This window comes from Opisthorchis viverrini, assembly GCF_000715545.1.
Source record: "Opisthorchis viverrini unplaced genomic scaffold opera_v5_96, whole genome shotgun sequence".
NCBI classification, from domain to species: Eukaryota; Metazoa; Platyhelminthes; class Trematoda; order Opisthorchiida; family Opisthorchiidae; genus Opisthorchis; species Opisthorchis viverrini.
Genome location: NW_008751749.1, coordinates 277,549 through 292,073, shown reverse-complemented (window position 1 = coordinate 292,073; position 14,525 = coordinate 277,549). Strand labels below are relative to the sequence as shown.

Genomic DNA, 14,525 nt, shown 5'->3' with positions numbered 1-14,525 from the left:
GTAAGTGGCGTGTTCAGTGACTGCACGTCCACAAGCATGACCTTACACTTTGTGGGTGCAAAGTGCATACCAAAGGACGGGATGACTTTGGTCAGTTCATCCAACAATACTTGCGCCTTTTCCTCCTCTTCGAACATGAGAACGGTGTCGTCTGCATATTCCAGATCGACAAGATTTTCTTCACAGGCTATTTGAACACCAGTGTTTTGGAGACCCTGCAGCGTCTGTCTCATTATTTCATCGATCGCAAAGTTAAAAAGGAATGGACAGAGTGGCCATCCCTGACGAACATCGCTTTATGTGCGGAAGCTTTTGGAGAGCTCTCCGTACACTCTCACACGTCCGGAAGTCTGAGAATACAAAGAACGTATTACGTTTACAAACTTCCGGAGCATTTCTTGGTGGGCAAGCGTCTTAAGAAGAACAGACCGATCAACCGAGTCGAATGCCCCTCGGAAATCCAGTACTCTTCGGCCAGATATCAGCTAACTGACTTGTCAGCTTGGCGACCTCGATTCCGACACCGAACTAGGCCATGGGGCGTAGATGCAGGAAACAGGCCCTTGCACATGGCCAATCGACGAGAAAACGAACAGGCGCGGGGATTCCGGGGCTTGATTCTGAAGGCTGAAGTGAACGTGACTCAAAGATGGTAGAGGGCAAGGATGGATAGCACAGTGAGTGCACTGATTCGAACAGTAAATAGGTCGAATAGATTTGTTATTCATCCCTCTCCACAGATGGAGTTGTCGAGTTGACTGAAACCTACTGACCTGACAGATGAAAGTGATCGAGTCGCCTAACGCTGCGATATTTGGTCAGCCATTCTCTAATGTGCAGAGTACTCTGTAATATTAGTATTAATCGTATTAATCGGTGTCATGCCCCTCGAAGAAAGAACGAAGGCTGAGATACTGCAGGTTGCCCGAGGGGAAGTCGAGATGTAGAGGTCGGATTCGAACCACGGACCTTCCGGCCAGTAAAGTCGCACTCTAACGACTGAGCTATCTTGCCATCTCCATTCGGTGGAACGGTGCAATAGCACCTTCGTGTAGGCAAGTGAGCAACACAACCTGGTATAATTGGCTAATTTGGCAAGATCCAGTGATTAACCTAAGACGCAACGCTCTTTAAACGTGATGAACGAGTACGCACTATGTGGTGGTGCCTAAGTGGATATTTTGAAATTCAAGTATATCCTGGCAGGCAGTGGGATGGTTGTTCTGCTGGCTGAATTTAGAGTAAGATAGTGAAGAATCTCATGTGTATTTTCTTGACAAAAACTACACTCACTGTGTTCGTTATACTGCCAAGAAGTCACTCTACTTTCGCATCTTCGATCAAACTTTGGTGGGTGGCATAGAGGCTTGGTTGGACCCTGTGCTATGCAGTGGCCCGTTAGTGTTTTGTGGCAAAGCTATGTACTCTTTTGATGTGCAGTTTCTGGCCACAAATTTACTCTTGATTAAAAAAGTGACAAAATCGCTCCGTCTAGCTGCATTGCCACTCGAAGAAGGCTCGAAGGCTAAGATATCACCAGGTAGCTCAAGCCTACATATGAGCAGTCGAGGTGCAGGTGTTGGGTTCGACTCACAGACTTTGCGGTCAGTAAGTTTGTGTTTTAACCATTGATCTACCTCAAAAAAGTACGACTTAGTCGTGTGACTCAACGATGCCGAAATTGACTTCAATCTCACAACCATATATCCAAAATATCACTATTTTTCCGCGTCTTTAATTAACAGTTTAATTTCAGTATCACTCTTTACAGACAACAAGGTAGAATTTCTGTCCATCCATCAACTGAAACTTTTTAACCAACATCTTCGCGAGTATAATTTCATATAATTTTCTAAACCCTATTTTCGGTCAGTTTCAAAAGTATCGACTATATGTAGGTGACATATTCGCAATTAATACCTCCTGGCCAGTCACTGAGAATTGCCCCGTGGATAACCCTACAAAGCGCATCGGACCGCCTGACCAAAACAATGAAAATTCAGTCAGTTTCGTTTTTACGAGAGACTCAACTGAATCTCTCGTTTATGATATTCTACAACTGGATGTGCCGCCTCATGTTTCAGTTGGCACGATATTCGGGATATCACAGTATGTTTTCATAAAGGAAACTACTCGCAAGGTTGCCGTCCGAGAGTACCAGCAACCTTGTGAGTAGTTTCCTTCGTGAAAAAAGAAAACCATGAAAATTGTCTTCATCTTTTCAACGTCAGTGGTAAGCAAGAACGACGGCACCGTGAAATGAAGGATTTACACAGAATTGGCTTGAACCGGGGATTTAGGTGTCAGGTCACAGCACACTCCCGAGCCATCTAACAGATGTAGGCAACTTAGTTAACGCGACTGAATCGCTGAGCATCGTTCATCAAATTCCAAGGGACCAATCAAAAGTAGTCCGCTGAACGCGATCAATAAGCCGCGAAGTCCAACTCTGTAGGGACGGAAGTGGTTCAACCAATGCGTTCGATTGTAATGGTCATTGATCAGCCAGTCAAGAACATACGTCACGCTTACATGTGGATATTAGTGACCCTTTCAGCGCTCCGATTTCTGACTTTATTTCCGCCTTATTTTACTATCTATGCTTGTTCCTCACTTAGCTGATGCAAGACCCATTTGTGACCCAGCTGGCTACCAACAGGCTATGAATAGTTCAAAGGAAGAAGCAATTTCACCTGGACTTCCATTGGAGATATCATCATTCGAGGAACCAGTCAACACTTATGGCCAAATGATGCGACGTTCGTGACTGAAGGATGGACGGTAAGCTAATCACATCCCTTATCAGCCGCTCATGGCGGTTACGTGTTCAAACTGCTAACCAGAAGGTTCAAAACTCTCTGAAGTTTCCTGAGTTGCGCACTGCTGATGATTCCCAATAAGAATGAAGCACTTCTATAGTGCTTTTTGGCTTTTTAGCATAGATTAGCTTCACTTGCAGGATGGAATCGTAACATCCCCAAGTGTCACATAACGAAACAAGAAACTATTTTTCATCGATGATGTGTTAGTTTGAACCATGTTACGGACAAACGATCCTAGTGAGAAGTTGGCATTCACAATCTTCCAAGTGAAAGTTGCCTCTATGCCCGGAAATGCTTGTGCTGCACGTGGAAGCTACTATTCTGAAAGAATCCAACAGCTTTTTCATAAACTGCCTAAAGTAGTTTCACGTTATTCAATTTGTTCTGATCACGTGGTCGTTGGAGTGATGGAGGGACGAAAAATGTACTTCGGCTAAAGTGCAATTACTGGATTTAGACTGGATCAAGCAACATCTCCTCGGATTTGGCCGGCTAAAAATCTGTCAAACTAAGAGTTTAGGATATATAATTGTCCTCACGTTGAGATATGGTCCACACAGAAATGTTGCACGATGTCAACCGAGTACCCAAAAGCTGGAACAATCTTCTGAGTTTTTTGCTGAAAGTCTTTATTCTATCAATCAACCGCTAATCAGATATGTCCTCACTGTAAAAATTGTCTCAAATAGACTTCCAAGAATTGTGCACAAGAAGATATTGGAAGCCAAAGGTGTAGCATAAGTCAACTGATTGGTTACTGAGCTTATATGGTTGCATTAGCGTTCTGTACTGGCTCATCTATAGTTACAGAATACTGAAATGCATCTAAAGTGCAAACTGAAGATGATGCCGAATTAAGGGACTTGTGAGCTGTTGGCTGAAATAAGGTTTGCTCTCTTGGTTGACGGACCCCAGTGTTGCATTCCAATAAGTAAATAAATACTTCCCAAACCTGCCGAATGAAACAGTGACACAACTTGTCGTTTGTTGACCGCCAGATCCATTTATAAACACGTAACCAACCACCAGACTCACATTTCCGACTTTTGTAATCCATGGTTTATGAGGGATGAGTTTCGCCTCAATAGTTTGTTTGTGGATTGTGTCCAAAAGGGTGGTGTTGGGCTCCTCATTTTCCAGCGCTCCTCCAGGAAACAGGTCATCCAGTAACGATAAAAACAATGGTTCATCTTGATCAATCAGTTTGCTCAAATTCATGTCTCGTAGTACTGTCATCACAATTTGTTCTTCCGGTTCTTCACGATGCAATCTTCGCGCGGCCCCCAAACAGCGCAATACTGATAAGACGTTGCGTAGTCCAAAGTCGTAATGGACCTCGAAAAAATTGATTGACAAAGAAAATACACTTCCGTTAGTGTGGTTTTCGTCTTTAATAGTGAAACAAAAAAGCGTATGGATTGGCAAAATCAGGCAGGCAGCCACATTCAAGGCACACACTGGAGATTAAACTTTGACCTTTCAAAGGTCACATCTTTATCCGTTCTGGTACGCTCTCTGAACCCACGAACGGTGCAGAACTCAAACTGGAGTCATCGTTCCAATAGGTTGGAGGACAAATATCTTTGAAGTCCAATGGTTAAACCAGTGATACTGCCATTTATTGAGCAAAAGTGAGCAGCCGCTGATTACTGATCGCAAGGAATATGACTAAGGGGTTCTAGAATACAACGACGCTGTGAATCGGATCATCATGGCTGCAGCCTTAGTGACCCCCTAAACTAGGACAATTGGTGGACTTTTTCACACGTTTCCAAGCGCGTCGAAGCCTCAACTATCGACGATGAGTAACAATCAGGAATAGGGCGTTAAACCACGCACAAAGATAACGTTTGATCTGCGGGCTCTGTAACAGAAAAGCAACAGCAAAAACATCGAACCCTGCAAAATCGAAATCGTTCAGCTGTAGCACCCTTTCGGTACCTAACTTCCATGCCACCCGAAGGTCCACGACGGCTGGGATGCTGCCAGGTTGCCCAAGCCTAGACAGGAGGAGGCAAGAAGCAGAAGTTGGGTTTGAACCACGAGCCTCCTGGTCAGTAAATTCGCACTATAGCCACCTGGACCATCTCTCACATCCCGAACCCTCCGGACTTGGGTTTACGCCAAATGGTGGTTTCTAAAGTAACCCAGGTAGGAAACATCGTCCTTAACCAACGTGATCAGATGGTCGTATAAACGCAGTGATTTAGTTACTAGGTAGTGGAGAATAAAACCAATAAACGATGAATATGTTTATGCATAATTAGAAGGGAGAAAAAATATCGACATCTTTGTCAACACGCACCAATGTATTCAACTTCTCGAGCCTAGCGGTTTTACGGAAGGCACCGCCGTAGTTGCTTAAATCTACACAACGTGTGGTTGTATTCACCTGACCAGAGTCAGACACATCCGTTACTTTTGGTGACCACCGAAAGATTGATCTAGCCTGCTTTCTTCCAGACGCAACTGCGACTCTAGAAATAGTCAGACAGGAACACATGGTGACGTTGTTTTGTCTCCGTCAGCGGACCGCAAGGAAACTGCAAGTAGGTAACAGCCATTGGGATCTAGAACAGAATCCCTGGGTCAACGGTCTGCTGCTACAGGCTAGGTTTACCTAAGAAGGTCAGTTTTCCGCAACATCTAACTTGTTCACGTTATCGCCGAGAAGATGCTGGTTGCCGAGTTCGAGCTTACACGCTACAAACGACCATGTTGAGCTGCGTGACACTTCCAGTGATGAAAGTGGCTTGTTAAGGTGACCTTTTTCTGAACGACTGCCTTAACTTCATGACTTCAGCCAACTGGTTTCCACTCCAGCAAAACTTGGCTAACCATATCGGTTGATCCACACTGTGTGGTTTGATAACTTGAGTTCGTCAATGCGTTTTGGACAATGATTACATTGTATGACATCTTCAGTTTTCGCACCTGGTCATTCGAATCTTAACTTTTGCCCCGGCCGTTTTTTGTTGGCTAACAGAAATGAAGCTCAGTGTGGTTTTTGCCACAAACACATCAAGAAAGAGGCGTTCAAAACGTATATCCAGCGCCAATATAGCCTATCTTTTAGCCGATATTCGACTCATCTATTGTATGCATCTTTCCCGCCGCTGTGAAACGTTCCCTTGGAAACAACGGAGCGTTTCCAATCTATTTCTTATCTGAATAAATACCGTCTGTCACTGAAGCTCAAATTCGGAGCCATTTGCACATATCATGGATGCAGCGGGAAACGCCAGATTGATTGAAAAAAGCAGGGAAGTGGGAAATGCTTGCATGGTTCTCAGTTTAACACGACTGTCAGGCGTGGAGACTGATAGCGTTTGGACCACTTGCTTCAACTTACCTGTTTTGTCAGCTCCTCTTCACAAATTTGGTTCAAACAGTGGAATTTTCGCGCCAAGGTCATACTGTTCACAAAGCCACACGCAGCCAGTTTCACTCGAATGATTATCTGACGATCGGGAATCATCATTGCAACCATACGAAAGCTAATTTTCAAGTTTTCTGGCAAACTCTGCCTTCCAGCACAGCCTGGATTCTGTAAACAAGTGTAGGTGTAGCTGTCAACGTTGTGCAAAAAGTGGAACTGTGGAGTATATTTAGCCCTCCAAAAGCTAGAGGAACTATCTATTGATTTTTCCAAAGAAGCGTGAGTAAAATTCACAAAAATAACTGACCAATGTGATAAAAATTCCGAATTCCGAACTCATTGGAATGATATCGCCATCTGAAAACGGGATTGAGGTCTTCTGCTCTCGCTTTGCTTGCAGTAGGATGGCGATTTGCTGGGCAGCTGCAGAAAGCACAGGCAGTTCAATTCTATTGAATTCGTCGAAACAGCCCCACACTCCGGATTGGGCAAGTCCTTTGAATATGCGACCCAGTCCCGCGATTTGCATCTGTCCCGACAATTGAACTTGAACAACATATTGTCCCAGACAACGACCCATGTCCTAGGGAAAGATATACGATGAAGTCGGTAAAACGATGGTATAGCGGAAAGTATGGTAGCTACCAAATTGAAACCTGAGTACCCGTGTTTCATTGAGTTCCCCATTGTTTACGGCTGTCTGTCCCTCAATAAGGTCAGGTTCCTGAAGATTATCCCAGAACACCCGAAACCTAACATGACTGTCAAACTCGGTCAGACAGCCTTGGATCAAAATCAAAATGTATGGCGTGAGGCCGCTATACTTTCGCACTCGCTTGTTTGTAATAAAGCTTTTGTGTTCCTCGTCGACGAGTTGTTTCCCGGCACTAAGGCACTGGAACGAGGACAGCAGTCGGATATGAACGCTCTGAGTTTGCTCGCGACGAAGGAGAAGTTGGGGAGCTTTGGTGTTGCTAGCTAGCGCAAAATGTTTTGCGCTCCGGGCTGACCGGACTGCTTTTTCGAGGGCTGAAACACACCCAGATCATGTGACTGACTTATGCATATCATTGCTGTTTTCAAGTGTAGACCCAATCAGACAACCTACAAGAGTACAACAGACACCAAGCGGGTCATCCGCAAAGAGGATGGATCTGGTCATTGGCTTTTACAGTCACAAACACAAAACTAACCGACCCAAATACGTACTTTCACTGTTTCTGTTTTCCCAGTTCCAGCTGGACCCGTTGGACAACCACCAAATCCTAGATTCAGCGCCTGAGCCAACGTGATATAACACCGATCCGTTAAAGGTGTGACGACCAGACGCTCAACGCAACCCAGAAACTCATTCTGGTAGATGAATTTCACGTCGGTTATTGCGATCACGCATTTGTCGCTATCCTCCAGCCAGAAAGCACGCGTCTGCTTGGTCCACTCGAAGTCGGTCGAACTGGAAATGCCCAAGTTGCACTGTGGAAAAAGTGGAGGTAGTATGGTGCAAACTCAACATTTCGAATCAAAGTCTATTAGGAAGAGTGTAGTGAATGGAATGAAAGCTTTCTTCCATCGCTATGTTTCCCTCTTGTTCTCGAATAGTCAAAACACGTCTACCCAATAACAGCAGAGAATAAAATCGTAGAGCAAAAAATGAAGACCGTAACTTCGGATGCCTACAACCTGGTGGAAACTAATCTTAGGGTTTGACACAGGCCATCACAACTGGTTGGCCTTGACCATTTCTGCTTATTCGGCAAATTGATTATTAATTATTGTAAAGAACAGATTTTCACAGAAAAAGTTGGGCCTTTCTTGAGGAGTTTCTCTGCTCATAGTGCAGCTGCGTCCGGACTTGGATACCTTATTCGCCTTTGATAGCTTTCCTGTTTTTTTTGTAGTAGTTAGGAGATTTTTTCGAAATTTTTGCCCTTCTTCAGATCCGTAAAAGTTCTGTTGTCTTTTTAGCGTAGTTTGAAACTGACTGGGACGTTGTCAACAGAGCTGACAACCAGGTTTCTCAACGGAAAGCTTTTTTTTAATAATTTACAACTGTCGGAGGTCGTTGATGGGGAAAATGAACTTCTAGGTATGAGTCGCATTTACACAGTTGCAAGAAATCAAAGATATCTTCAGTTAGGTGCTCTGTGTTCCATTTGACAGTACGTGCTTTGTAGGTTGATGATCACTGGTGAATGCTGGCCCCGTGACTAAAAGTCATTCAATAGAATATCCAAGTTCAAGTTTTCAGGTGTGGAAAGGAGTGGTCGCGAGGCCAAATTTGTCTGGAACTAGGTCTCCCTCACTACCGAAACAACGGTTACGCAGTCTAAAAGCGTTTTGAAACAACCTAACGCGATCGACTAACATCTGTTATATTAGGAGGGCGATTGCCGTTGAAGATCGCGCCCAAGCTGCATAGACAACAGACGAGGCTCGAGTGACTTAAAGTTCCATGGTTGAATACCGCTCTTGATGAAAGTACCAAGAATACTATGTTCATCTTTGTGCGCGCAAGTTGAATTCATCTTTAGGTAGCTGGTGATACCTTGGGCAGCATGATATATGAACGTCAGTAACTCTACTGGTAATCACTTACCAGATTCTCGAAAATGTCCTTTTGGTGCAAGTGTATCGTGATGAATGTCTCGTATTTGACTCTTTCGGTGGCTGTCAGGTTTTCTGTGGTTCGTTCGATAAGCTGAAGAAGCATCTGGTGGAACTGTTTGTTCGTGTGCTGGGTGCTTTTTGGATCGTAGCGCATATCGTCCAGAGCAATGGTGGATTCTCTTGTCCAAATAAACTGAAGCCCGAGAATTCCAACTTGGGCCGGGTAATAGTCGAGAAACTCAAGCAGATGGAATTCGCCATCAAACGTCGCAACGTAACCGGCGCGAACTTTTTTGTGCAGTGAATCTTGGATTTCAGTAAGTAGGTTAGAGAGCCATGCTTCCACTGGACCTTGACAGTAGACAGGGGTTGCCAGCTACCAGGGGTGGCAAACAAAGATGACGCGAACAGCTACGAATGCGCATTGCGCAGTTTTAAAACAGTTTTCAAACCTTTTTTTATCTGAACTGTGACTGGCAGAACCAAAGACCAGACTTCACTCTGTTTGACATGCTCTTACCGCCTTTTTTTTGCTTTTACAATGCTTTACAAATATTAAGTAATACACATTACGAGTAGGTATATCCCTGAATAAGACACTGTAGTACATTCCCAACCAGACAAACTTGTGGGTTCGAGATTGTAAGTCCAGGAGTCATTTAGACAGATATTAAATGTATGGCGTGAGGCCGCTATACTTTCGCACTCGCTTGTTTGTAATAAAGCTTTTGTGTTCCTCGTCGACGAGTTGTTTCCCGGCACTAAGGCACTGGAACGAGGACAGCAGTCGGATATGAACGCTCTGAGTTTGCTCGCGACGAAGGAGAAGTTGGGGAGCTTTGGTGTTGCTAGCTAGCGCAAAATGTTTTGCGCTCCGGGCTGACCGGACTGCTTTTTCGAGGGCTGAAACACACCCAGATCATGTGACTGACTTATGCATATCATTGCTGTTTTCAAGTGTAGACCCAATCAGACAACCTACAAGAGTACAACAGACACCAAGCGGGTCATCCGCAAAGAGGATGGATCTGGTCATTGGCTTTTACAGTCACAAACACAAAACTAACCGACCCAAATACGTACTTTCACTGTTTCTGTTTTCCCAGTTCCAGCTGGACCCGTTGGACAACCACCAAATCCTAGATTCAGCGCCTGAGCCAACGTGATATAACACCGATCCGTTAAAGGTGTGACGACCAGACGCTCAACGCAACCCAGAAACTCATTCTGGTAGATGAATTTCACGTCGGTTATTGCGATCACGCATTTGTCGCTATCCTCCAGCCAGAAAGCACGCGTCTGCTTGGTCCACTCGAAGTCGGTCGAACTGGAAATGCCCAAGTTGCACTGTGGAAAAAGTGGAGGTAGTATGGTGCAAACTCAACATTTCGAATCAAAGTCTATTAGGAAGAGTGTAGTGAATGGAATGAAAGCTTTCTTCCATCGCTATGTTTCCCTCTTGTTCTCGAATAGTCAAAACACGTCTACCCAATAACAGCAGAGAATAAAATCGTAGAGCAAAAAATGAAGACCGTAACTTCGGATGCCTACAACCTGGTGGAAACTAATCTTAGGGTTTGACACAGGCCATCACAACTGGTTGGCCTTGACCATTTCTGCTTATTCGGCAAATTGATTATTAATTATTGTAAAGAACAGATTTTCACAGAAAAAGTTGGGCCTTTCTTGAGGAGTTTCTCTGCTCATAGTGCAGCTGCGTCCGGACTTGGATACCTTATTCGCCTTTGATAGCTTTCCCGTTTTTTTGTAAGTAGTTAGGAGATTTTTTCGAAATTTTTGCCCTTCTTCAGATCCGTAAAAGTTCTGTTGTCTTTTTAGCGTAGTTTGAAACTGACTGGGACGTTGTCAACAGAGCTGACAACCAGGTTTCTCAACGGAAAGCTTTTTTTAATAATTTACAACTGTCGGAGGTCGTTGATGGGGAAAATGAACTTCTAGGTATGAGTCGCATTTACACAGTTGCAAGAAATCAAAGATATCTTCAGTTAGGTGCTCTGTGTTCCATTTGACAGTACGTGCTTTGTAGGTTGATGATCACTGGTGAATGCTGGCCCCGTGACTAAAAGTCATTCAATAGAATATCCAAGTTCAAGTTTTCAGGTGTGGAAAGGAGTGGTCGCGAGGCCAAATTTGTCTGGAACTAGGTCTCCCTCACTACCGAAACAACGGTTACGCAGTCTAAAAGCGTTTTGAAACAACCTAACGCGATCGACTAACATCTGTTATATTAGGAGGGCGATTGCCGTTGAAGATCGCGCCCAAGCTGCATAGACAACAGACGAGGCTCGAGTGACTTAAAGTTCCATGGTTGAATACCGCTCTTGATGAAAGTACCAAGAATACTATGTTCATCTTTGTGCGCGCAAGTTGAATTCATCTTTAGGTAGCTGGTGATACCTTGGGCAGCATGATATATGAACGTCAGTAACTCTACTGGTAATCACTTACCAGATTCTCGAAAATGTCCTTTTGGTGCAAGTGTATCGTGATGAATGTCTCGTATTTGACTCTTTCGGTGGCTGTCAGGTTTTCTGTGGTTCGTTCGATAAGCTGAAGAAGCATCTGGTGGAACTGTTTGTTCGTGTGCTGGGTGCTTTTTGGATCGTAGCGCATATCGTCCAGAGCAATGGTGGATTCTCTTGTCCAAATAAACTGAAGCCCGAGAATTCCAACTTGGGCCGGGTAATAGTCGAGAAACTCAAGCAGATGGAATTCGCATCCAAACGTCGCAACGTAACCGGCGCGAACTTTTTTGTGCAGTGAATCTTGGATTTCAGTAAGTAGGTTAGAGAGCCATGCTCCACTGGACCTTTTGGGATCGAACCCTGAATCATCCAAGAACATCAAAGACAAAGCAGGTGAATTAGATTATCAGCACCGTTCGGTATCGCATTGGGCACACCCAAAAATTAATTTTCAAAGAAAAAATAAACCGAAATAAATCGAAGAGAGTGACAGTCTATCCTAGAGAATGACGATGACGAACAGTCCAGTCTGATGATATATAGATCTGTCGTTTGTGACTCTAGCTGACGTTAAAAAATTGCCTATTGATTTCACAAATGTTTCGATGGGATTCAGGAAGAATGTACTTCCTTTCCCCCGGTCAAACTCCCCCCTTGTTAGCTGCTGTTTACTGCGTCTACCTCAGACTCCATATGCATTTGTAATCCCTCTTGACTTGTCAAACCAATTCGGTCGGCCATCCTTTACGCGCGCTTTTTGACCATTTCGCGTTACCACGTGTTGTACCCAGGCGTGTGTCGCAAACTAAGATCGATTTCCCACCTTCTTCACGCTTTCTTTGGATTTGCACTACTTCTTGCAACAGTTTAGACAGAGGTCCCCATAATTTGAGGTTTGTACCCCTTTTAGTACGTAGTTCATACATGTGGTAACGCATCTTTTGATAAATCTCAAGAATCCAGAATTTCTGGCTTGTAATTTTGCGCGTGTGGGCTTTCCTGAATACGTCGAAGTATTCTTCAAAGAATACACTGTGGAAGCAGCTACATTAGGAGGATGCGATGGTCAAAAACAATTCCATGAACAAACAACTCTGATTTGATTTTTTGGTCTCGCTAGGCATATGCAGGATAGATTCGCTCTAAGTACAAGTCTGAATTTCCAGCTAGCTTGAATGCGAGAAAACAAACACCCGTATGACGGCTATTCGCATTCTCACTTCGTGAGCAATTCGCACGTATCAGAGTGCAACTGCGTACATTTGATAGATAATCGTTTCGCCCAATAAATGCTGCGCTACAGTATCTCAAGTTGCTTTCCGAGGAAGACTGATAACGCGAAATCTTTGGATGTCACCAAATGCAAAGTTACTTGGACGTTTCATAGACGAAAAGGGTGCGAACTGTTCTATCAAACGTCTTTTGCGTGGTCTCATTCGGTAGCTTTGTCGTACACTTCCGTTAGTAATTTACTTACACCAGCCACTACGATTAGTTTCCGCACCAATTCGTCGGAAGAATAAAACGTTCGCTAGGAATGACCGGGATGCGGGATAATAAGGCGATTACACGTTCCACTTTATCATCGTATCAGTGTCAAACTATCCTTATCGAACACCTCCCTCGTTTCCTGTCATGTCTGGATCTGCACAAACGATTTTGTGAACAGTGAATTTATCAGCTTCGTGCCACTAAAGCAGAAACGGAATCGAATCCATAGCCCAACTAACAGAGGGAGGAAACTATGCTCTGCTGACGCGCTCGAGCAAGAACTCCGAACACTCACCAACGTCCTGGGAGACAACGGGCTCCCGATAAGTTCATTACAAAGCATATGAAGAGCGGAGAAGCCAGCACCGTCACCGCCACAGTTGGAAGAAAACCCGCTTACATCAGCCACCCGTTTAAAGGCGATATATCAGCTGATCAACTGAACAGAAGACTTTCCACCAGTCTGAATAAAGTTTTCCCGACCGCAACACTCCGAACCTGGTTAACCATCAATCGTTTGTGCCCCTTTAATCTCAAGAATAGAGTGCTTGCCCACGCCCAAAATATGTTAGTTTACTCATTCTCTTGCTGCTGTGCAGCAGAATACATTGGACGCACGGCTAGGCAACTCGGCCAAAGAATGAAGGAACACAATCCATCCTGGCTAGCTTCTGGAACTAGGAGGACGATAACCAGCTCTGTAGTAAAACATTGAGCTGACACTGCACACAACGTGATACCCAGCCAAAGCTTCCGCGTTGTTTACAATGCACCGGCTAATCAACCCAGATCAGTACAGCAACGCACAATTGCAGTGGCTGAAGCTTTCGCGGTACGACATCGCGACCCGATCCTTTGTCGTCGAAAACGCTTTGTTCCGGTGTTGTACTTATCATGGTCTAACTCCCCTCCCCTCACACATGCACCTTGTGCTGAACACACAACTACAACAACCCCCGAGCTGACTAGCTCAAGTCATCCTATTGGCGACCTGAACTAATGGTTCTTTGATAGGTAACCAATGTCATCTCACTCGATCCCCTGTCCATTTACACCATCCTCTCCCAACCTTTGTAACTGTATGACTTGAAAAGACCTTACCGAAAACATGTTCGTCAACTCATCTGTGTTCTTCAGAAGATTCTCCGTAACTTTTTCAGTGCATACACTTGATGGGGTGGCGAAATAAATTCGATGTAATTTGCAAAACTGCGCTGGAAGTTCTTTCCAGGCAAGTCCAATGCAAACGAACCTTACGTTTGAGAACTACTCACTCGAGGAGCCAGAAAAACCGGGATCACGTGATGTGAATTCCGTGATTGAAGGATGAGCATCGCTCAATCCTGTCTAATAGCGATTCAGTTGGGCTACTCATTAGGCGCTGGGAACCAAAAACAGGCTGATCTTGTGCTGTTGACCGCAATGTTGTACGCTCTAGTCTCTTGGCCTTTTGGAATAGACGTACTCCATTTATAGGACACACCTCACACCACTGTCAAGATACAATGAACAACATATGCCATCATACTCCAACTTTACGCCGATGTGTGGCTAATATTTCAGAGTTTCTCCTTGTTCGCCTTTATGGACAGCTTCCATTCTCACTGAATTGCACACAAAAACCTGAGATATTTGGCATCACAAAAAATCCCGCGCCTCGTGAATCGATAGCTGTATGCACGGGGGGCTCACCAATAAGGAAATCAGTCAACGCAGATCCTTTAAAACAACGGCAAAATG

The 14,525-nt window shown here is 44.5% G+C and overlaps 1 protein-coding gene across 1 annotated transcript in view; it reads right to left on the bottom strand.

Annotated features, from left to right (window-relative positions):
- The window catches only part of T265_05122 (hypothetical protein), a gene marked incomplete at both ends in the record, with an annotated part of 73,154 nt that extends 61,481 nt beyond the window's left edge, over positions 1-11,673 (bottom strand). The window contains 7 exons of the mRNA XM_009170046.1: positions 3,858-4,157; positions 6,175-6,369; positions 6,509-6,784; positions 7,411-7,674; positions 8,798-9,184; positions 9,892-10,155; positions 11,278-11,673. Of these exons, the coding sequence (XP_009168310.1) occupies positions 3,858-4,157; positions 6,175-6,369; positions 6,509-6,784; positions 7,411-7,674; positions 8,798-9,184; positions 9,892-10,155; positions 11,278-11,673 (2,082 nt within the window). The remainder of the gene's footprint in view (positions 1-3,857; positions 4,158-6,174; positions 6,370-6,508; positions 6,785-7,410; positions 7,675-8,797; positions 9,185-9,891; positions 10,156-11,277) is intronic.
- Between the last annotated feature and the right edge of the window lie 2,852 nt (positions 11,674-14,525).